General features: G+C 38.4%; 3 protein-coding genes across 5 annotated transcripts; 2 read left to right on the top strand and 1 right to left on the bottom strand.

Annotated features, from left to right (window-relative positions):
• The first annotated feature begins 82 nt into the window (after positions 1-82).
• On the top strand, positions 83-3,616 carry LOC146501834 (protein yippee-like 5). Of its 2 annotated transcripts, XM_085132399.1 has the most exons (4): positions 83-256; positions 1,366-1,519; positions 1,745-1,813; positions 2,527-3,616. In XM_085132399.1, exons 2-4 carry the CDS (start codon positions 1,379-1,381, stop codon positions 2,746-2,748), a joined length of 432 nt encoding a protein of 143 aa, XP_084988525.1. In that variant the 5' UTR covers positions 83-256; positions 1,366-1,378; the 3' UTR covers positions 2,749-3,616. The 2 variants fall into 2 exon arrangements, with proteins under 2 accessions (XP_084988525.1, XP_084988526.1); XM_085132400.1 differs by lacking the exon at positions 1,745-1,813 and having other exon boundaries at positions 92-256.
• Positions 3,617-4,278: 662 nt separating this feature from the next.
• slc35a1 (solute carrier family 35 member A1) lies at positions 4,279-12,523 on the top strand. Its single transcript, XM_085132390.1, has 8 exons — positions 4,279-4,476; positions 4,718-4,898; positions 7,280-7,439; positions 7,893-8,045; positions 8,202-8,268; positions 8,487-8,663; positions 8,749-8,883; positions 10,607-12,523. The coding sequence occupies exons 1-8, from the start codon at positions 4,452-4,454 to the stop codon at positions 10,738-10,740; spliced, it is 1,032 nt and encodes a 343-aa protein (XP_084988516.1). The 5' UTR covers positions 4,279-4,451; the 3' UTR covers positions 10,741-12,523.
• Positions 11,062-22,949, bottom strand: rars2 (arginyl-tRNA synthetase 2, mitochondrial). Of its 2 annotated transcripts, XM_085132384.1 has the most exons (20): positions 22,284-22,939; positions 22,088-22,161; positions 21,880-21,982; positions 21,292-21,375; positions 21,079-21,179; positions 20,444-20,499; positions 19,055-19,138; positions 18,882-18,958; positions 18,533-18,691; positions 18,297-18,403; positions 17,246-17,341; positions 17,001-17,061; positions 16,362-16,438; positions 15,722-15,846; positions 13,798-13,865; positions 13,133-13,242; positions 12,839-12,934; positions 12,679-12,753; positions 12,521-12,584; positions 11,062-11,524 (listed from the first exon to the last, which is right to left on the bottom strand). In XM_085132384.1, exons 1-20 carry the CDS (start codon positions 22,317-22,319, stop codon positions 11,438-11,440), a joined length of 1,740 nt encoding a protein of 579 aa, XP_084988510.1. In that variant the 5' UTR covers positions 22,320-22,939; the 3' UTR covers positions 11,062-11,437. The 2 variants fall into 2 exon arrangements, with proteins under 2 accessions (XP_084988510.1, XP_084988509.1); XM_085132383.1 differs by having other exon boundaries at positions 18,882-19,138; positions 22,284-22,949.
• Positions 22,950-22,973: the final 24 nt, after the last annotated feature.

Raw genomic sequence — 22,973 nt, 5'->3', positions numbered from 1 at the left:
ACAAATGTTTCAGTATTAAAAAATAAAGTTTCGATTCGGATTTATTTTTAAGCCCCTGAACGGAAGCTGTCATATCATTCTTGGTAGCTTGGGTAAAAAACACAGAAATCGCATCAAACGCTGTCCTCTGTGCTGAGTTTGACGACAATAACAATAGAGGAAACGTGAAAATACTCGAATATAAAGACGACCCGGCGACTAAAAACAAGGGAAACGTCCGTAGGTTTTTTTAGTTTTCTTCAGCTAACGCAACGAGGTGAGAAATTTGGAGCACACGTAACGGTTTTCTTTGGCCTATTGAGGTTATCCTTATTTAGCTATTGTTTGGGTGACTTTGGCATTGCCGTTTCATACAGTTTTCCGAGAAAGTTTTTGGTATAAGTCCGCTTCAGCTAAATTATTTGTTTATTATAAAAACTATCCTTTTTGATAATTTACGATGTCGATGTTGAAACGTAGTTTGTATATGTTCCTAACCTCGTTATTGGCGAAGCTCTCGGCCTGATGATGCCTTTAAGGGGTCCCTTTAAAAACAGAAACCCCACTGTTTATTTTACAACAAGTACGGTACAAAATCATATTTATTTATTTTAAAAGTAAGTGGTAAATATTTGTTTTTTGATTACTCTGTCTGGATACCCACCCAAATAAAAACAAGTTGTTTGAGTTCCGTTTTCTATTAATACACAAGCTAACAATCAAAAAGCACCTAAAAGGAGCTAATCAACATATTTTCGAGTCTTTCAGATATTGTGTGGACTATCATAGTAGTGTGATGCGATAAACTTTATGGAAAACCAGTTGTTGTTTCATTTGGGGGAAAAGAAGGATGAAAATAGGTGGGTTGCTCTGTTTTTGTTTTTGTTTTCTATATGACGCGTATATTCCACAGCAATCATTATCTATGTCCAGTCATTGGACTGTGACATTTTTCGAAAAATCTGAGGTGGGTGAGCAAAAGGCCCACTGTGATTTCAGATGGAATGACTCAGCTGTTAATGTATAAAAGTACCAAATTGAAATGTATCTGGCAACTGCAACAAAAAGGAAGTTTTCTTGCACATAAAGATTTCTTTTTATATTTAAACCCCTCTGATTTATCTCTTTGTGATGTTAGTATTTCAATTATTTTTTTATTTGAAAGGATAGTGTTCATTCAGACAGTAAAACCATTTTCTGTTTTTTTGTAGCCAATTTGAGACATGGCTTTCATTTTTTTTGTCAGTTTCTTGAACATTAAACTTGAAAAGAAAATCAAAGAGTCTCACACTGTTCATCACTTTAAAACCCACTGTATGTGTGAGAGCGATCTAAAGAAAGATGTGAGAGGCATACTCCAACAGGGCTGTTTTCTTCACTATGAAGGCCGAGCTTCAAAATGGGGCGTATCTTCTTGGACCACATCGGTGGGACTCGCCTCTTCTCTTGTGCCAACTGTGACACCATCCTGACCAACCGAGCTGAGCTCATCTCCACCCGCTTCACCGGAGCCACTGGCCGGGCTTTCCTCTTCAACAAGGTACATCAGTTTCTCATGTGATGGACAACATTGATGTTATTTAGTTAAAATACTTTAACTTATATAGAATGATTGTTTAGTATATTTAATGCAGCTATGTAAATAATTACTTTCATATTAAGAAGTATTAGAAGAGTTAAAGTCTGTCAAAGCACATAGCGGTTAACTGAAATTAGGAAACTTTAAAGTCACCATATTTGTTTCCTTCCTTTTGGATCCCTTAAGCCCCTAAATGAGGGTGGCTGTGACTCAGGAGGTAGATGGTCATCCACCAGCCAGAAGGTTCAAACCCAGGTCGTCCAGTCTGCATGTTATCCTGTCCTAATTGCTGCTGATTCATGCATTGGACTGGTTGTGTTTGTTACAGTTAGAACAAAGCACTGTATGAAATTGTATACGAATGGGTCAATGTGGCTTGTAGTAAAATGTGCTTTGAGTCCTGTGTTAGGGTAGAAAAGCTCTATGTAAGCAGGCACAATTGGTTTGTGATTAGCTAAGGCACAGAGTCTGTGGTACATTACTTAACAGAAGGCATTTTTATGTTATTTCCATTAACAAAAAAAACCTATTTTATGCTTGAGTGAACAAAACCTATAAATATTATAGTCCAGACGATTTTCTTTCAGAAATGTTTTGCATGAAGGTAAAACCCAAAATACATATAACAGTTTCAAACCAAAATTGCTGTTATTGGATCTGTCTTTGTTGATTGTCTTTGAGATTTAAAGTTGGTGCAGTTATTCAAGCTGTAGTTTCAGTTACAATTCTGGCTTCCAAACAAAACACTATAATCAAGATAAAATTATCACTGTCTTGTTTTTCAACAATTTTCTCACTTTGTCTTTCACCTCATCCCTTTCTTTCATATTTGCTTTGCTATAAAAGTCCAATTTCACTACTTTAATATTTTTTAATTTACTGAAACCAGTTACCTGGAATAAATCATGTTGAATAAGAAAAGCAATTATGCGGTACAGTGACAGTGACGTGTAGTTGGTGTTCTCCAGGTTGTGAATCTGCAGCACAGCGAGGTGCAGGACAGAGTCATGCTGACGGGGAGGCACATGGTGCGTGATGTCAGCTGCAAGAACTGCAACAGCAAACTTGGTTGGATGTACGAATTCGCCACAGAGGAGAGCCAGCGCTACAAGGAGGGCCGCGTCATCCTGGAGAGGGCGCTAGTGAGGGAGAGCGAAGGCTTCGAGCACATCCCGACCGACAATTCCTGAGTTAATTTTTATTTATCTGTGGATACCAAAGCTTTCCCTCCAGCAGCAGCAGCAGAACATGGACTTGCATTGATGGTGTTCCATTTCTCCCTACAGCTATACCAAAATATCACAGGCTGGGTGTTTGTGGGAACAACTAACAACAAGGTGTTGGATATTTTTTCAATTCTGATGGGGATTATTCCTCAAAGGGCAAATAAAGTTGCTTTTCTTCCCATTTAAAAATCATCTTCATGTCCAATATGTGATGAGCAGGTGTAGCTGATGGTGGCTGCTGTCAGATGAAGAGACGTGGCTCCTGCAGCCTTAGAGGAGGCTCAGATTTCTGTGTAAAGATAATGCGGTGAATCTTGAAAGCTGAGGCTGTCAGTGGGTCTAATTTGCTTTAAGAGTGAGTTGTTGAACATTATACTGCAAAAGAATCATTTTCTACAAAGTGTTCAATGTGATGCTTTGCTGGAAATGATCATATTAAGTATATATTACCCTATGGGCTTAGCTGTGCTAGAGAATTACCTTTAATAAAAGAGTTATTAGTTGATATAAAATGTTATAATTCAGGTTATTTTCATTCAGACAGGTTAGCAATTTAAGCCTGTCACTTAGTTTATTTTATCTATTAAATGACAAAAACATTATTGTGGGGTCTTTACCTTTCCATACCTCTTATTTGACTCTATAAATATAAATAAACCTGAATTCAGTAAAGTTGATATGACATGTTCTACAGAGTTAGAAATGCCAATATTTCACTACATCACTACTTATCTATCCAGTTTATTTTCCTTTATTTAACAAAGCATGATTTTGTTTTAGTTTTTCAGATTTGTGATATGTTTATTTGCAAAACAATAAATAATTTCAAATATGCAGTTATTTAATTCTCTTTTTTATTGTGTGTGCATATCTAGATTTACATAATATGCCCAAATAATCACAATCTGGTTAGTTTTCTCTTCTTTTTTTTAATGTGCTGAGTTTATTTGCCTTTTTAAACAATAATTTTATCATTAAATATTGTCATTACCAGTGGCTTAGACCTTGTGTTTATTACAATTGTGGCCAGTGAAAGCAGTTCTCGGTATGCTTTGTGACTGAATACTTTCTCCTAAGACAACGTAAACAAGCTAACCTGATATAAGTGAAATCAATCTGAAAAAAAGGGGAAACAATTATACATACTTACTTGAAATGACTCCTCCTCAAATTTAATGATGTGCATTATAAATTCTTATTTGGCAAATGTTAATGATATTGTATATTTATATCTGCCACACAGTAAAATGAAGTATATTTACTGTCATGACCAAAGTATATTTTCCTAAACTGGTTACCTGTTAACCCCTCTTTTATTTATTTATTTATTTATGTTCTTTTTAATAATACTCATTCTTTTCAATCATTTTTACCTTATTGAGCAATTGTCTTTATTCTATTGCGCAATGTTGTTATGGTTTGTGTTTAACAGTTTGACGTCAATGTGTAGAAAACAAACGCACCATTTGTAAACTCGACTTACGCTGCATTCTGGGTAATACGGAGCGAATGACGACACACAGCAGCTGGGAATATAAAAGAAAACGGGTTTCACGTGCTGCAGGGTGAGCGGCATTCTCCTACTGAGTGCATGCTTGCAATACGCTTTGCTTTGATGATATGTAATATAAGCGGCATTATTACTTCTCCATTCACTCGGACAGTAGATGAACGGAGCAACCATGGCCAACGGTGAGTTTACTTGTTAACACAAGCTAGCACAACTGGTTACTGTTAGCTGTAAGACCCCGTTAGAGCGACAAAAACATTAGGTAGAAAAACATTAAAATGCAAAACCGAACAGTTTACAGATAAGCTGTCATAACCGCGTCGTTTCTGCTCATAAAGTAATTATTGAAGCGGTCGCTAATGTAGCTTCATACCATTTTGTGCTACGAGCTGTAGCTAACATTTTTCCCCTTTCTCTCCTCAGAAAATGTGAGCGTGATCTTCAAAGTGTACTGTCTCACGGTGATGACACTGGTGGCAGCGACCTACACAGTGGCACTGCGGTACACCAGGACCATTTCAACAGAGGAGCTTTATTTCTCCACAACTGCAGTGTGCATCGCCGAGGTCATTAAGTTAGTGCTGAGCTTGGGGATGCTCACAAAGTAAGTGTTTGAGGCGCTACCCGCTATTTCCTTAGTGACCACAGAATGTAAAGTATGGAATTAAGAAACCTACATGACTGGCCAATACTGGTTTGGACTCCGCTTTCCCTTCAGAACCGTCTTTATTCTTCACGCATTGATTCAACAAGTTACTGGAAACATACCTCGGACATTTTAGTCCGTGTTGACATGATAGGATCACGCAGTTGCTGCAGATGTTTCGGCTGCACATCACATTTCAAAGTTGCTCTATTGGATTGAAAGCCGGTGACTGTGGAGGTCATTTAATTGTAGTGAGTTCATTGTCATGCTCAAGAATTCCGTTTGAGACGATTTGAGCTTTATGACATGGTGTTGGAAGCAACTTTCAGAAGATGTGTACAGTGTGGTCATAACGTAGTGGGCACGGTTGGCAATAACGTTCAGGTAGGCTGTGCTGATGCTAAGGGGCCCAATGTCCAATATCCTCAGTCTAAGCAGGATATATCAAGGCTTTCATGTTGTTTATGCCAAATTCTGGCTCGCTCAGATTCATAACAGGAAACATTTTTTCTTGTGTGTGTGTGCGTGTGTGTGTGCGTGTGTGCGCGCTTCGAGATTTAAAATCTTGTGTGTGTGTTCAGAGACACTTTTTGCAAACTTTGGCTCTAATGAATGGGTATTTAAGTTAATGTCTCTTTCCTATAAGCTTGAGGCAGTCTGAATGAAATGAAAATCCCTTCAGATGAACAGTTTCTGAAATACTCAGACTAGCCCATCTGGCACCAACCGCCACGCCATGTTGAGAGTCAAGTAAATCACTTTAATTCCTCATTCCTCAGTTTAAAGCTGAGTAGATTGGCTTGGTTGTGGTTTCCAAATGCACTTGTTGCCAAGCAGTTTAATTGCCTAATAAAGTAATCAGCAAGTGTGTGTGTACATAAAAAATGTTTCTCTATAAATCTTTATATTAATAAATTAAGGTTGCCTAGATTGAAATTTCATTTGATAAATAAGCCAATAGATTTTGTCTAGTACTCCCTAAAAGTGGACAATAGCCCAAGAAATCTATTATCAGAATAAGAGACACAATATAAGCAAGAGAGAGATGATACTTCAAAGAGTCCTTAATTTAAATCTAAGGGCTATAGATCTTAGTTTTAAAAACAAACATTTTTTCAAAACCTTATGTTAGGGCAGAGCTAGCAAACTTTAAATAAACCTTTTAACATCCCAGAGATAATTAAAATTGAAGCTATAATAGATGATGCTTAGCTTCATTAAGAATATGTATGTGCTTTTACCTAACAATAATCTTTGCCACTCATTTTCCGAGTAAATCGATTTAGTTTGGTGTATAACATTTCCTTTAAACTTGTACCTTTTCAGCTCATTTAAGCCCAGTATTTTTGCCTTTATAATTTTCATTTCATATTCATTTTGTCAGATTGATGCCAAACAATAAACTAAAGGCTGCCAAGAAAAAGAAGAGCAGAAATTTCTCACAAGTGATAAGTTGTAAAGAGACAGCAAAGAAGACTTTAATAATAGAAAAACATATTTAGACACAATGTAGTTCAATCTGTAACTTTATTTACAGAGCTCATGTTCAGCATATCCAGACTTTCTTTGGGTTAGCTGGCTCAACAAAACCAGTCAAAGAGAAGCAGAGTGGTTATCAATGGTCTTTGCTTCATTTTCTTTTTCTATACCTAACTTTTTCCACACAAAATAGATCAATGTCAGTCAGAATTTGTTAGAGAAACACAGTATTGATATTTATTTTTAAAAAGGCTATAAAAATATAAAGGTAAAACTGTATTGTGCTGCAACCTGAGAGTAATATGGAAATTATATTAGCTTTTGTCCAAATGAGAGTGCAAGTAATTTGCACTACAAATAAACTGATCCGTCTTCTAATCTGTCTTCTATAAGCTGCAATTCCAGCACTGTAACACGTATGACTGTGCATAAATTCCTGTTGCGTGCTTTTGTTTGTCAGTGCCAATAAAATGCACCACAGTAACTTAACGTAATACATATACGTAACGTATAAACTGGATTTCTTCAAGAGAAATTCCAAAGAGTAATTAGAGGTGATTCTGAAAAGAAAATATGTGCCATTTCCAGTCTGACCTTAACTGCAGATTGTCTTTGTCATAAGTTGCCGTGCCATTGTAGCCACACAAATAGAGACACACCTTCATGACACACTAAGAGACTTGTTGATCTTGTTTCATGAATAAACCCCTCAGAAAAAACAAACGTATCATGTTTCTTCATCATGTCATGCAGAACATTCAAATAACAATGGTTTGATCATTTACCAAAAAATGGCATCAGTGCCCTTTATATTTCTTCTTCGTCCATTCATCTGTTGTTTTTCACGTTTCCTCTTCCAGGGAAACGAGAAGTCTCATCAAATTAAAAGCCACCATACAGGAACACATCTTCTGCAGCCCTAAAGAACTGCTAAAACTCAGCGTGCCTTCAGTGGTGTATGCAGTTCAGAATAATATGGCTTTCATCGCCCTGAGTAATCTGGATGTAGCAGTTTATCAGGTATTATGATAACATGTGGCTCTTGTGGAGACAGTCCACATCATCATTTACACAGGTCTTGTTACACGCATTTAATTATATCAGTAGAAACTATATTCTATAGATAACTGCTTGATAAAGTTTCCTTTTTGTTTTATATTTTTTAAGTACTTGGTATATTTTGGATCCAAGAAGTTTGATATCCTCCTTATGTCAAGTGGGACTTTCGCCTTATAATCAAAGGGTTTGTTGCACAAGTATTTGTGACAAAATGAAGCTCAGTTTATGTGCAGTTTATACCTCAGAAAGCATTCAGTAAATTGCATTTTTGAGACATTTTTGAGAGAGATTTGTAGGCAGTGAATTTAAGGGTGAATTTTCAGGCTGAAATGCTAATAGTGTACAACATATTTAGGGAAACTAATTCTACATCTATGTGTGAAGTTATAATATTTAGTTCAAAATCCTTTTTAGGTCACCTATCAGCTGAAGATCCCGTGCACAGCCTTGTGTACAGTGCTCATGCTGAACCGCTCTCTAAACCGGCTGCAATGGTTTTCCGTCTTTATGCTCTGTGGAGGCGTTTCACTGGTTCAGTGGAAACCCGTGGAGGCCACTAAAGTTCAGGTGGGGCAGCATGTTACACCATCCTGGTTACTCAGTAAACCACTCTTAATTTCCTGTGATACCACTAGCAGTAAATTAACATTCATTTTAAAAATCTCTTTAATCTACAAGCTGTATCATCTGTTCTGTAGTTCATTATTGATCCTTTTTTCACAGGTTGAACAGAATCCTGTTATTGGGTTCATTGCCATTGCAGTTGCTGTCCTTTGCTCTGGTTTTGCAGGTAAGACCAGTGCTGATGATTTGACTTTCAGTATTGGCTTAACTGTCAAGTAAAATCCAGAAATACGTTTGGCAACTAAGAAAACGGCAACAAAACCCACGATCTGTACACATGCCTGAAACTGATAAGATGATATTTTCTCTAAAGTAGATGGATTTTACTTTTACTGCTGCTGTACTTTGAACCTTTGAATCTGACAGTCTGGTATTTACTTTAAGGTGTGTACTTTGAGAAAGTGTTGAAGAGCTCAGAGACATCACTGTGGGTGAGAAACATTCAGATGTACCTGTCCGGCATAGTGATCACCTTGATTGGTGTTTATATGACTGATGGAGACAGGGTCATGGAGAAAGGATTCTTCTTTGGTTACACACCTTGGGTGTTCTTTGTAGTATGTAAGTATGACATCTCGAGGAAGAAGTACCTTTCTTTTACTTTCCTTGTACCTTTTGTCTGACTCTGCTCTGCTTGTGCTTTCAGTCCTGGCCAGTGTAGGTGGCCTGTATACATCAGTGGTAGTGAAGTACACAGATAACATCATGAAAGGCTTTTCTGCTGCAGCTGCAATTGTCCTCTCAATGGTGGCATCTGTAATCTTGTTTGGACTACAAATAAGTAAGTTTCTCATAACCACTGTTTGAATCCAGCCAATTCATTAAGTAAGAGTTCAATTCAATTCAATTTTATTTATATAGCGCCAAATCACAACAAAAGTCGCCTCAAGGCGCTTCATAGATACAGAGAAAAACCCAACAATCATATGACCCCCTATGAGCAAGCACTTTGGCGACAGTGGGAAGGAAAAACTCCCTTTTAACAGGAAGAAACCTCCGGCAGAACCAGGCTCAGGGAGGGGCGGCCATCTGCTGCGACCGGTTGGGGTGAGAGAAGGAAGACAGGATAAAAGACATGCTGTGGAAGAGAGACAGAGGTTAATAACAGATATGATTCAATACAGAGAGGTCTGTTAATACATAGTGAGCGAGAAAGGTGACTGGAAAGGAAAAACTCAATGCATCATGGGAATCCCCCGGCAGCCTACATCTATTGCAGCATAACTAAGGGAGGATTCAGGGTCACCTGGTCCAGCCCTAACTATATGCTTTAGCAAAAAGGAAAGTTTTAAGCCTAATCTTAAAAGTAGAGATAGTGTCTGTCTCCCGAATCCAAACTGGAAGCTGGTTCCACAGAAGAGGGGCCTGAAAACTGAAGGCTCTCCCTCCCATTCTACTTTTAAATACTCTAGGAACAACAAGTAGGCCTGCAGAGCGGGAGCGAAGTGCTCTAATAGGGTGATATGGTACTACAAGGTCATTAAGATAAGATGGGGCCTGATTATTTAAGACCTTGTATGTGAGGAGCAGGATTTTGAATTCCATTCTGGATTTAACAGGAAGCCAATGAAGGGAAACCAAAACAGGAGAAATATGCTCTCTCTTTCTAGTCCCTGTCAGTACTCTTGCTGCAGCATTTTGGATTAGCTGAAGGCTTTTCAGTGAGTTTTTTGGACATCCTGATAATAATGAATTGCAGTAGTCCAGCCTGGAAGTAATAAATGCATGAACTAGTTTTTCAGCGTCACTCTGAGACAGGATATTTCTAATTTTAGAGATGTTGCGCAAATGGAAGAACGCAGTCTTACATATTTGTTTAATATGTGCGTTGAAGGACATATCCTGGTCAAAAATGACTCCAAGGTTCCTCACAGTGTTACTGGAGGCCAAGGTAATGCCATCCAGAGTAAGAATCTGGTTAGATACCATATTTCTAAGCTTTTCAGCACCGAGTACAATGACCTCAGTTTTATCTGAGTTAAGAAGCAGAAAGAGTGTATTGTGGCTCGTGATTTTTGTTCTTTTATTTGAACTGTAAACCTCTCTACTACTTGATAAAGTAGTGGATCAAATATAGAGTAGATCAGATATTAAAAATATAAACAAATCTTTACTAATGGTCAAAATCGTGTTGCTTCGTCCCTCTTATCTGTGTAAAACATCCAGTAACACTTTGCAATTCATTAAGTAAGAGTCTCCTGTAATGTTCTAGAAAAGTTTTGAAAAGTAGCTTAAAGCCTCAATTATACTCTATTATTGACATTAACAGCTTAAAACACTGGGCACAGCAGCTTAGATTCACATAATTTAAAATATTGGCAACAGTCAGTGCTACCTTTCAGCCTCCTAGTATGTTTTCTTTCCATTTTGAAACTAACAGAAGGTTTGACTGTGTTTTTATATAAAATGATTTGGTATACACCGGCTTTCATTAAAACCATTAATCTTCCTTTTTTATTTTTTTAATAATGGAAATGTCATTTTGCTTTTACCCTCCTGTGCAGCTATGACGTTTGCCTCTGGAGCATTCCTTGTCTGCATTTCCATATACCTGTATGGACTTCCAAAGCAAGACACATCCAGATTAACCCACAAGGATACAAATTTAGAAGACAAACAGAAACTAATTTCTGTGTGAGGTGCTGACTGACAGACATTTCTATGCTCGACCAGGATGGAGGAAGCCTTTCCTCATCTGAGGTTAGACTTTGATCTGCTTTGTGTCGACGTCATCAGATGGAACCGTGAACTGAGTCTCTGAATACTTTGAAGAATCTTAGTGGGTTTTTTGTTTTTATAAAAAGGGGGTGGGGGAGTTTGGGTTTTTTGTAGTTTTTTTGGAAACTGCTTATAGCTAGCTACCAGTGAATCTATACCCTAACCAGTGAATTCTTGGAATTGGAATCCAATCTTCAGCCACAGTAAGTAGCATAAGAAGTTTACTATTATGCTCCCAGTGTGGTTTTTTTGTTTTTTGTTTTGTTGTTGTTTTTTTTAAATCGGGAGTATTATATTGTCTTTTTATTTTATTTAATAATCCAGTGTTAATAATTGGTCTTTAAATTGTGCAATGCGAATGACTTAACTCCAAATCACTTAGTCCTTACTCTGAATGTGCCCAAATCACAGACTGCATGCATAATCCCCATAATCACTTCCGTGTTGTCTCGTAATGAAGGTAATTTTACAGCATTTATTAGCAGAGAAGTGTTTTTCTGAATACAGACTAGACCCAATCCTACAGACTAGCATAATTTTATTTTGACAATATAAGGCTCTGTTTTTAGAATACAAATCAACAATAGTTGCAGCACTGACACACACCGATGCAGTTTTTACATTTTGTTAACTGGCGTGATGCCCAGGATTCTCATCCCATTGGCCAGGACTGAGCATGCTCCGCTGAACAGTCGTAACCTTGCCTGTGGATATGAGGAGAATGAAGCTGTTTTCAGGTTGCAAAACTGTTGTTAGCAATGCCCTTACATATGTAGTGACAGATGTAACAGTGGCTGCAAGTACAATCAGTTCTCGCAGGGAAACAAAGAGATCAGTATAGCATATTTTAAAGACTCATGTAGTGATTCACATATTTGACTGACTACCAAAAGATGGGGATCAATTGTTGTCAGTCAAATATGTGAACGAGTTGGACTCTAGATAGAAGACATCAGGAAGAGTATTTGGTGTGTATTTTAAAAAAATAAAAATAAAAAAAAACTGCGAAAATATGAGAAGCTACTGTGTTGATCCCTTGATAATAAGGTAGCTTTTTACACTTTAACATTTGTCAGGCTTACAATTGCACTGACAAACCTAAGTATCTGCCACTGATATAAAGACCATCTATCTTGTCATTATGCTGATATCTGTAAGCAGTGCTCGTACTATTAAACAGAAATTCTATTGGCTGACCAATGTTTTCTACAAGCAAACACAATGTTTGATTAGTCAAAGAAGAGTCCCGTGAGGGGTAAGGCATCTTTAACTTTGTCCAAATTTCTGCTTTGAACCCCACTAATAAGCACTTCTGTTATTCATTTTCATGTAATTTTCTTGGTATAAATCTCTTGGGTATTCCTGCCAGAATGTAGCTATAATTAATTTTCTAGACCTTTTAAAATCTTGAAAATTTCCAAAACAGTCAAATCAGACAGTAAATGCCCCTCAACCTGTCACCTCCTCAGTACAAAGCTTGTGGTGCATGTGACTGTGCTAATTTGGCAGTTTCAGACAATGTCCCAACCGGTTTCTCTTAACATGTTCATGCGTGAGAAGAACAGGTTGCTGCATAAGAAATTATAGAACCATGCATTAAAAGGCTATACAAAAATCAACTCCATTGTGGCTGTTCAATGTAGTATTTTGGCAGGTTTAAGGGGAGAAACAGGTAGAAGTTTACTCTGTTTTCTTTGTACCTGTGCAACAGCCTCAGGGCTTCCTTTTACCGGCAGCTCTCTGTGCGCTAAAGCAATCAAGTGGCTGGAAGACACAAAAGAGTGTAAGGACACACCTCTGTACATATTTACTACTAATGTTAACTTATGACTGTCAGGGCTGGCATCCTGTTCCTTACCACAGCTTCAGCAAGAAGTTGATAAGGTGCTTAGGTTGCAGATCCTGAGCTGACTGGTACAATACCTCGTCATAACTGCAAATAAAGAAGGGACAGTTTTGTAAACGTGGAACAAATATTGACACTGACAAATGAACAGATGTTCAGAAAGTGTGCTTGCCGAAGGAGGTGCTGTAGGATGGCAGTACACGTCTGCTCAGATAGAAGTGATGGGTCGAAGGCAACTGCCTCTACACCTTTGTTTGTCTGCTTTAAACTGTAATAACAGGATTAAATGTGAATCACATGACAAATATCCTGTCGACCTTTTGGAATTAAGGATGTCAGACATGCATCTAAAGTGTGATGTCTTTCAAATGTTTCTGTTATTTCTCATTTTCCAAAATAAATGACTGAATAGATTAATGGATAGAGGATCCAAAATGAAAACATATCAATACTAGAAATCTCAGACCTGCAGAGTCGAGCATGTGTGTACTGAAGGAAGACACCAGTGTCACCCTGAGCCTGCAGCATCCGGTCCCAATCAAACTTATAGTCTGACTGCAGGGGGCCTTTGAAGTCCTGAAACACAGAGTTTTCAGGCACGTCAACACCTACTTGCAAAGTGCACAGAGAAGAGGAAAGGTGTGAGAAAGGTAATGCATCAACAGGACTTTACTGCTTAACTGATGGGTTTTGGCTCGTGATAGGCCCGATGAAGGCCAGAAACTAATAAAAAAAATAAATAAATGTTGCTTTAATGCTACAACTCCTGAAAGAAGGAGTCACCGCATCATCACTAAGACCGAGAAATGAAGCAGCCAGTGGTGGAATATTATACTTGACAGTGTAATAATCTTGTTTATTTTCTTTTGTACTATTGAAACAAAGTCTTAATTATTTAACAAATATGTGATTTACATTAGTCTTTTAGATCTTTATAACCACTAATTTTGAACATTTAGCAAACTTAGAATATCAGTTAATGGCCAATATGTTATTATCGGACATAAAAAGACCTGAAACTCCCAATCATAACATTAATCACACACACAGATCAATGAATGAAGCTGCTGGTTGCTGAATACTAGCAGTATTTTTAAATAAAAATACTAAACATCTTTTGTAATAACCGACCTGGATTATTAGGGCACTGATTCCTACTTTCTCTGCGGTGTCCTCTGGGTTTTCCAATTCCTTTGTTGCTGTGGAAAGATTTAAATTTAGTCAGTGACACAACAAAAACAGCCCTTGTTCTGACATGTGCCACTCCCACAGTAATCAATGAATAATTAAGTGTTGAGTCAACGTTAAGAATGTGTCTCAGTTCCATAATATGTCACAATGCATACCAGTCTTTGTACTTTTTAAGGAGGCATTTTTCTAAAGGCCTTAACCATCTACAAGTAGTTTCAGCTCTTGTCAACTCTGACCAACACCTTTTTTGTCATGTGTAGTTCATTGTGGGAGAAAAATGTGCTTAGCTGCTTACAGGAGGATATATATATATAGGACTAGGGGTGGGTATCGAAAACCAGTTCTTGCTGAGAACCGGTTCCCACTGTTTCAATTCCTTGGAATTGTTTGCTATTTTTGCAAACGATTCCCTTATCGATTCCAGTCGCCCCGAATGACGTCACCACGTTGCGGAGCGTCATTTACCTGGCAGGAAACACGGCGCCTAAGCGGCTCAAACGCTCAAAAGCTTGGTTATACTTTACCAGAACGGATGACAACAGGGCAACTTGCAATACTTGCAAAGTAGATATTTCATTTAAGGGAGGAAACACTACAAATATGCAAAAGCATTTGCTCACAAAACACACGATGACCTTAAATGAATGTCGTGTTTTTAATTCCGCTCAGGACTCGTGAATCTCAACCCAGCAGCAGCGGTAACGTTTGCACGTCCTCTCCCGTTAATGCGGCAGGTAAATAATCAACTAACAGTGCCTATTATGTTAGCGCGATCTGCCTTATTACAAAACCTGCCATTACTGTGCATTTAGGTGACCATGATGAGAGAGACAGAGTCTGGCTGGCTTAGATGCTGGCAGTTCTCGCTGCAGTCTACCGGTAGCGTCTCCTTTCAGGCCAGGATAGACGAATGTCACCGAGCAGTGACTAAGTTTGTGGTCAAAGGCTTGCACCCATTTACCACAGCAGATGCCCCGATTTTCGGTAAGTGAATGTGTTTAGTTGTAGGCAGGGACATTACTGGATATTCTTGCGTAATTGCTACAGGATAATTTATGTTATACTTTGTTATTGCTACAGGAGAATATTTATTTTATTATTTTACATTTACCATTTTTTTCCCCGGGGACCCTGTGACACCCCATGGAAGAGACATAGGCTGGATCTCTTAAGATCTCACTGTTGGGTTTGTAAGGCCATGCTACTCCTAAATTTCTATCTTGTTCAAAGAGAAGATATAAGACAAAGTTCTAAGCTAATCGACCTTTGTGTTCTCCTTTTTTTTTTAAAAAAAAAGAATCGATAAGAGAATCGATAAAGAATCGAATTGTTAAACAAAATCGAAAATGGAATCGGAATCGTGAAAATCTTATCAATACCCATCCCTATTTGGGACACATCACATAAAAATGTAAATCAAGCTCATTTTAGAGAAGAGCGCCATCTTCTTGTTGCAAAATGCAATTGACAACAATTACAGATAAAAGCAAAACTCCTGCACACCAGTCGATTGAGGACTGAAGTGCTGATTTTGTTTTTAAAGGCACATAACGTCTTAATGCATTCTCAATCATCCAGGTAAGTAAATCTCCAAAAGTTGATTCTTTTCATCTGGGCGTAGCGTTTTCAGTGGGAGAAATGTTTCGTCACTCATCCAAGTTTATAAGACTGGGGAAACCTGCAGTCAGCTGAGACTGAAGAAGTCACTGGAATGAGTGACGAAACGTTTCTCCCACACAAAACACTACGCCCAGATGAAAAGAATCAACTTTTGGAGAAAGGCACATAACAGTACTTAAAGGACACATAAGTATTTATTTACTCTTTTACTGTTATATAACTGCCTAATGTGTGACAGGCTTACTGTTTGAGTGGCTCATGTTGTTGAGCATCCTGGCTCGAGCCTCGTCCAGCACATCCTCCAGAAACACCACCTCACCAGCCCTGGTCTTCATGCCCTGCACCAGACCAAAGGACACGTGCCGACACCTAAAATCATGTATTTAATACTATTAGAAGCACTCATTTTAAGCACTTTATAAACTCTTGATATGCATGTACGTTCACAAATGTATCCTATTATTTTTTTCTAAGTGTAACTTTAAAATAAAAAGCAATAACTAGAAGTGGCAGAAAATTTAAGTGAAATGTGGAATAGAAGCCTGAAGTTGGCTTAAATATTAAGGCCAACACAAAGTTGGCAGCACCATCACACAGACATCATGAGACAGCAGAATTCCATTCTGTTTCTAATTACAACAGCTGCCTGTTTTGGGTGGGAGGAGTAAAGTAATGCTGGATCTATCTTCATTGAATTACAAGAGAGACCGTGGAAATCCTGTAATTACTGAGCCGAGGTTTACTGTCATTCCAGCCTTAAATGCATCTTTAATTTCAAGTCTTTCATAAACATAATGTGCAAAAATACGATTATTAAGAGCTGACATTAATTCGTTTTCATTAAACCGGTGCATTATGGGTGAATTTATGTAATGCTACGTTACCCATCAGCCCAAGAGTGACCCATCGCAAGCAAGATCTGGAATAACTGGGAGAAGTGATTCTCTTGACTTTTATCTGTCTAGAAAAAGAAAAATTTGAAATGTCAAGTTATTGAGTTAGATTGAGATAACTCCAAGCTTCCATAGAAAAGTACTGCTAGTGTTTCTAATACAATATTTCATATTACGTCTTATAAAGACCTTTTTTCAGTTTTTTGTTTTAAATACTGAATTAAATACAAAATATGAATATCATACAGACTAACCATAAACAGTTAATCTGCCAGTTGCTTTTCTTGATTATTTACTACTTGTTTTGAGAAAATTACCAGAAAATTATTTATTTATTTTTCATTAAAACGAAAGTCCAGGTGTATTTCTCAATACATTTCTTCTGCTTTTTTAAAAAGCACATTAGACAAAGATTGCTTGGCTATAAGTTATTTAAATGACCAGTTGTGAAAGTAGTTTATTTTTCTGCTCTGTTTTCAGCTCACAAAATTAACGGCAAAAAACAAAAATTATAATGCAGAAAATAAACTGGGCTCCATGATTATTAAAGTCATTCAATTTCTACTATCTATTCCTCGTCTGTTATTGGCATAAAGCAACAGGCAAAAAAGAGAGCTTGGGTGTGCTTACCACATAAATCATCTCATCAAAACTGTACTTTTCCTTTCGGTTAATGGCTGCAGCGATATCTCTAAAACAGAAAATACAAAATAAGTGCTTATGGCGTCAAATCAGAGGGAGAGACATCATTTACCAGGTGCACTCGATTTTTCAGAGTAAAGCAGCTAACAATTTCAGTGGGCTCACATAAACTTAAATCCCGAGGACTAAAAGCTTTCACCATTTTGTAACAATCGCAATTCTTGCTAACTAACCTGGTGATGTAGAGAGTCGTACCATCGCTGCGGAGCACTGTGCAGACGTTGGTCATGTCTCTATTGGGGGAAAGGTCCACCACACCAGTGCCCTTCCTGTCAACAGAAAAAAAAATTCATTATGTCCAGAAGACATAGGGTCAGGCTCAGCTGTTGAATATATGCATATTTTACTGTATTTCACTTTTTAAGCTACTAATTTTAAGCTACTAAGCACTGAATCCCTACACTACTCCTGTGAGTTCACGGGAGGGCAGACCCAAGTAGCTTCCAAACGCTCTGCCTTGAGCCGGTACCCTGGGCCTGATTCTAGGTTGGGATGCGGGTGATCCTGTACAGGAAAGAGTAAACTGGACCTTTGATCTTTTTTTTAAGTCAACACAGTGTGTTGTAAAAAACACTTCAACTGGCTCCTGCACAGTAAAATGAGCCAGTTGAAGTGTTTTGGTTATCCGATAGAGCTGGAAAAGGTGTATGGGGTGAGAGAAGTCTGGGCTTAGGTAAATATTTTAACAATATCATTATACAAGGGGTGGCATGTAGCAATAAACTGGTAGATAACTATGTGAATCTGTATTTTCTTTCAAATTTAATCTCTCTGCCTTCCAGCTTAACTGTTTTGGTTCAGCTCGTTTTTCAGAGTAAAGACCTAAAAACCAACAGGACACAACCTGCTGAGCACCAAAGAGCTGGCCGACACAGGTGAGCACAGAGGAGAATGTATTAGCCAAAGAGCCAGATATTTCCCTATAGAGCTGAAAGAGATAAAAAAACAGAGCTATAAAAAGTTCTGTGACATCTCCAAATGGCTACAAAATGAATGACTGATGCAACGGGGATCTACGACACCTTCACAATTAAATATATGTTATTTGCAGTTTAAAGCCTTGCTTAAAGATGGACACACTTTTTGCAAATAAACTTCCCCATCTGTTAAAATCTATTTGTATTCTGTTTGTAGGGAAGCTGAACTCTGACTAATCAGTGGCCTCTTAGCACATGTTTACTTGGTGTTAGACACACCAGTTACCAATCGAAGGTTGTCACATACTCAGATGTCTTCAGCAGGCCCCGGCTCTGCAGCTGCTGCACCACCTCCTGGGCCTGATCCTGGTGAAAGGACTCCCCGCTGTAAATGTCGAAGTGGACCCCCAACCGCTGGAGAGATTTTAAATCAATCTCAGTCGTGCTCCGTGGCAGTCAACTGTTAAACATTTTTATTTCTCATTTCAAGTTTCTATCTTTAGAGACTCAAGCTGTTACCAAGCTGTCGGGCAGCTTTCTAACCTCATAAATGTCCTGATACTCCTTCACTGTGATGTCTCTGAACTGCTGCCATAAGGAGACAGCATGGCTCTCGTGCTGCTCCAGCTGTCTAAAGAAGTCTCTGGCAGCCTGTTTCATATCCTCATTGTTCTCTGCTTCTTTGTTTACTCGAACATAAACCTGCAAAGCAAAAAAAAAGAAAAGAAAAAAAACACTGGTGCTGTTTAAAAATGCCTTTTTAAACAGCATTTAGAATATAACACAAAAACAACATCTTCTAAACATGCAACTGAGGCTCATTCAGTGCTTAAATATAAATTTGAGAGTCAGAGAGCATCTATCGGGTCCTTCTCTGAACATCCAAACTCACTTCGAACAAATGCTGTAAGGGGTTCTGTTTTAATTTTTCCAGACTTCCAAATTGCCCAAATCCAGCTCCCAGCAAACCTGAAATCCAAGACAGGTTACTTGTCCTTGACGTTTTAATAAACAAACAAACAAAAGATAATCCCTCACTGTAGAGTAATTTTCTGACCAACTCACCAAACTGCATCCCCCAGTCTCCAAGGTAGTTCATTCGAATGACATCATTTCCAAGTGATTGTTTAAGGTTAGCAATGAAGTTACCTGAAGATAGAGTTTATATTGTTTTACACTTGCTGAAAAACTATTTGATATTTAAGAATTTGAAAATCTAGTAATGACACATCAGGTCTTAATTTTCTTCTTCAAGCTAACAATATAAATATTTTGAAGATTTTCTGATAATTAAAGGTAAAACTGTGCAGACTCACGGTTAAAAAACTAAACTTGTTGCTCAAAATGACAAAATAAAAATCATTTTAAACCTTTTGTGCACATTTCTGTAATCAGTAATAAGTTCATTGGTAAGGCTCGATTTAATATGTAGCTCACATGCATTTCAGTTAATAATAATTGTACTATTATTATTATCAGTAGGGATGGGTACCGGTATCCGGTGCCATCATGGCACCGGTTCTGACATAAACGGTAGTAACCAGACCGAAAAGCAGCGCGCATTTCGGTGCTTTATTTCGGTGCTTTTTTTTCCTGAGCTGTGATACACTTTCTTCTTCCTTACATTTCTATTGGCGGTTGGCAAACAACTGAAAGGTGCATTACCGCCACCAACTGGTATGGAATGATACACTTTAGATTCTAGCCAATCATTTTACGTTTCAAGGATAGTAGGCGGGTCCAGGTACGTACGTTCTTTTAGAGCAGAGCTACAGATTAAAAATGCCCAAGGCAAAGCGGTCAAAAGTCTGGCTGTACTTCACAGCAAAAGATGCAAACTCAGCAGCCTGCAACAAGTGCTTTAAGCTGATACTGTCAAAGGAGGTCACACTTTAAATCCGATGAACCTAGCCCTGCCAGTGTAGCAGAAATGATGATGGCAGCAGCAGCCGTTCTTCTCTGCGTGAGTAGCTTAATGTTGTTCGTGTGTAATTTACGTTGAGTAAGCTAACCGCGTTATTAAATTAATGCATGTAACGTGAACTAGCAAACACCATCATAGCTACATGCGGCTGTCTTCTTGTTTGATGGCAGATACTCCCTTCACCCTGGCCAAAAAGGCTAAAATGACCGAAGAAAAAGTGGAAAACAGCTAAACATGAGAGGTTTTTGGACAAAGTTTGTGTTTTTTCCATTGTTTAAGCACTGCTTCCAGCCCAGAGTGATACCATATATGCCCTATACCTGCAGAAAAGACTAACATTGTTATCTTTTTACAAAAAAAACAGCTGAACATGAGAGGTTTTTGGACCAATTTTGTGTTTTCCATTCTTTAAGCACCGGTTTGGGCACCGTTTAAGCACCGGCACCGTTTCAAAAGTACCGGTTTGGCACCGGTATCGGATAAAACCTAAACGATACCCATCCCTAATTATCAGTATAGTTTATACTCACCAATTATTGTGGACCGCAAGTGTCCAGCATGGAATTTTTTGGCAATGTTTGGAGAGCTGTAAGCATATCAACATATCAATTCTGTCTGTTAAGTGGAAATGAATACACTCAATAGCTACATTTGCCACTTTTTCTTATTCAAAAGAACAAGGCGCTGGATACAATTCCTCAGGGAGTTTGGTCCATATTTAAGTAATGACATGACAGAGTTGTTAAAGATTTGTCAGCTGCACATCCATGTTGTTCTACCACATCCCAAATCTGCTCTATTCGATTGAGTTCAGTGACTGTGGAGGGCATTTCAGTGAACTCACTGTCATGTTCAAGGGACCAGTTTGAGATAATTTGAGCTTTGTGACAAGCTGTGTTATTATGCTGCCGCATTCGTACACTTAGGTTTAACTTCCATAGGTTTTCTTGGCCATGTTCACATGGCTAAATGCACTGAGTTGTTGTAATGTGATTGGCTGATTAGATGTTTACACTAATGAGCAGTTGAACAGGCGTACCTAATTACATAGCCAGGGGGTGTATGTTAAAATAAGGGGGAGACATACAGAATCCTTCCCCCGTTTTAACAAAGAGGCCACATTTAAATTTATCTCCATATAAATAAAACTGAAAAACACACTTACCTGTACTCCACTAACGTCGTTCCTGTCGTGAGAGTATTGAAAAGTTCACTATTTAACCCGAATTTATCATCCTCCCCATTTCCAAATGGCTCCAACAATTTCTGGAACAGATAAAGTGGAGAGGGACTGTGATCACAGCAGAAGCTGTGGAAGTTTTTTGTTTCATTTTGTTTTGTTTGCTTAAGCTGTCACTGTGTGAGTGGAAACTCAAACCTGAGCAAGAAGCTTGCGATTAACTTTAAAGTTGATAATTCCACGTGCAGCTGAGATGTGTTCCACCACATTGTCCTGCTTCAACTGAAAGATAAAGTGTGAATTACCTAATAAAAACAAATTAAAGCTTCATCTAATGTATATGAGACAAACACAAACTAGAACTCATTGAATTGAGGAAGATTAATTGTATAATCTGTAGGAACAGATTATACAATTATATGACTGTCGTGCAATGTCCAACTGTCATAAACACATGGTTGCGGTGCTTAAAGAAACTGATGAACTGATGCACATGAAGCTGAAAGACTGGCCTGTTTGGAACAATGAGGAATGAAATAGATCACAAGCAGTGAGAGTTTCGGCTACAGGCAGCTCAGCCTGTCACAGTCTTACAGTTCATGTCACAGGTTAGGCTTCAGGTTAAACCAGTCTGCTTCTTTAGCTTCTTTGCCTGGAGCAAACAATTTCTTTAAGGGCCTCACTTTAAGCCGCGGGTATTACCATGACCTCCACCAAAAATATATACATGCGGTGGAGTTACACGTGAAGAGGAATGGTGACTGTCTAAGGGTGGTTTAATCTCACCTGAGTGGCCAAGTTTTCTGTCTGCACCTGAACGTCTCCACTGGATGGTAAAATCCCACTGGCTCTCAGTGTTCCAATTAAAAGCCTGAAATCGGCTCCCTGCCTGAGGATCACAACTTTTTTAAAAGTCTCTGACAAACAGGTGAGAGGACAAAACATACTTATAGCATCCTACAGGTTAGCAGTGAGCGACACAAACAGACTTAACTGTTTCTTCAGGACTGGAACTGCTGTCAGAACTGGAATAAAAACATCCTCTGATTGCTGCAGCGCTCTACCCAGCTAGACATTAAAACACAACACCAGATAAACATTGCAAGTGTTCAATCACAGCCCTGCAGGATCAAAACATGATAGCATTAGCACACAGGTTTGTGAAAATCTGAGACTCCCAGCCGCATTACCTTCTCCGCGATTTTTCTCCTGAAAAAGCAAGCCATGTTTTCTAAACACACGAACAAAACCTTAACTTAACCTTCATGCATAAAATTAAAAAAAAACCCTTGCAGGGTGCTTTCACATTGACACATTGCTGCTGCACTTCCGCATTACTGCTACTACTTCCGATTTCCTCGGCCAATCACAGGCTTCGCTTTAGAAAATAGCGTAAATAAAAGAAAGGGTTTGTTCGAATTTGTTCTAGGCTGCTCCCGGTCCTATTATGGCATGGAGAGGAGAAAAAGTCAAATTAAAGTGGAGGTGAAAGGGCGGACAATATGACTGCGGGTAGTTTTATCATCGCCAGCCATCTTAAAACGAGGGAGCTGGTGTGACCAACCAAAAATGACCAACAACGCTCCTGCGGAAAGAAACGTTTTATTATTATTAATTGTAGCTTTTTATTGACTACAAGAGACAAAAGTTCAAGTCCCTGGATAAAATCTGTGCACTTGAGCAAGTCCTAAAACAAGAGCCGTTGAATGGAGCTTGAGTCAAGTGTTTTCCCTGGTAACAGAGGGTCCAATTGGCTCGAGGACTCACGTGACGTTTCATATCGTTAAATGCAGCTTTAAAGCTTAGAAAAACTTTTTTCCATAAGTAACGAGTCGAAAAATATATAAATCCTCACTAAAAAGATTGAGGGAAAGATTAAG

This window comes from Neolamprologus multifasciatus, chromosome 15 (genome assembly GCF_963576455.1).
Source record: "Neolamprologus multifasciatus chromosome 15, fNeoMul1.2, whole genome shotgun sequence".
Lineage (NCBI taxonomy): Eukaryota > Metazoa > Chordata > Actinopteri > Cichliformes > Cichlidae > Neolamprologus > Neolamprologus multifasciatus.
This window is presented reverse-complemented; position numbering and strand designations above follow the sequence as displayed.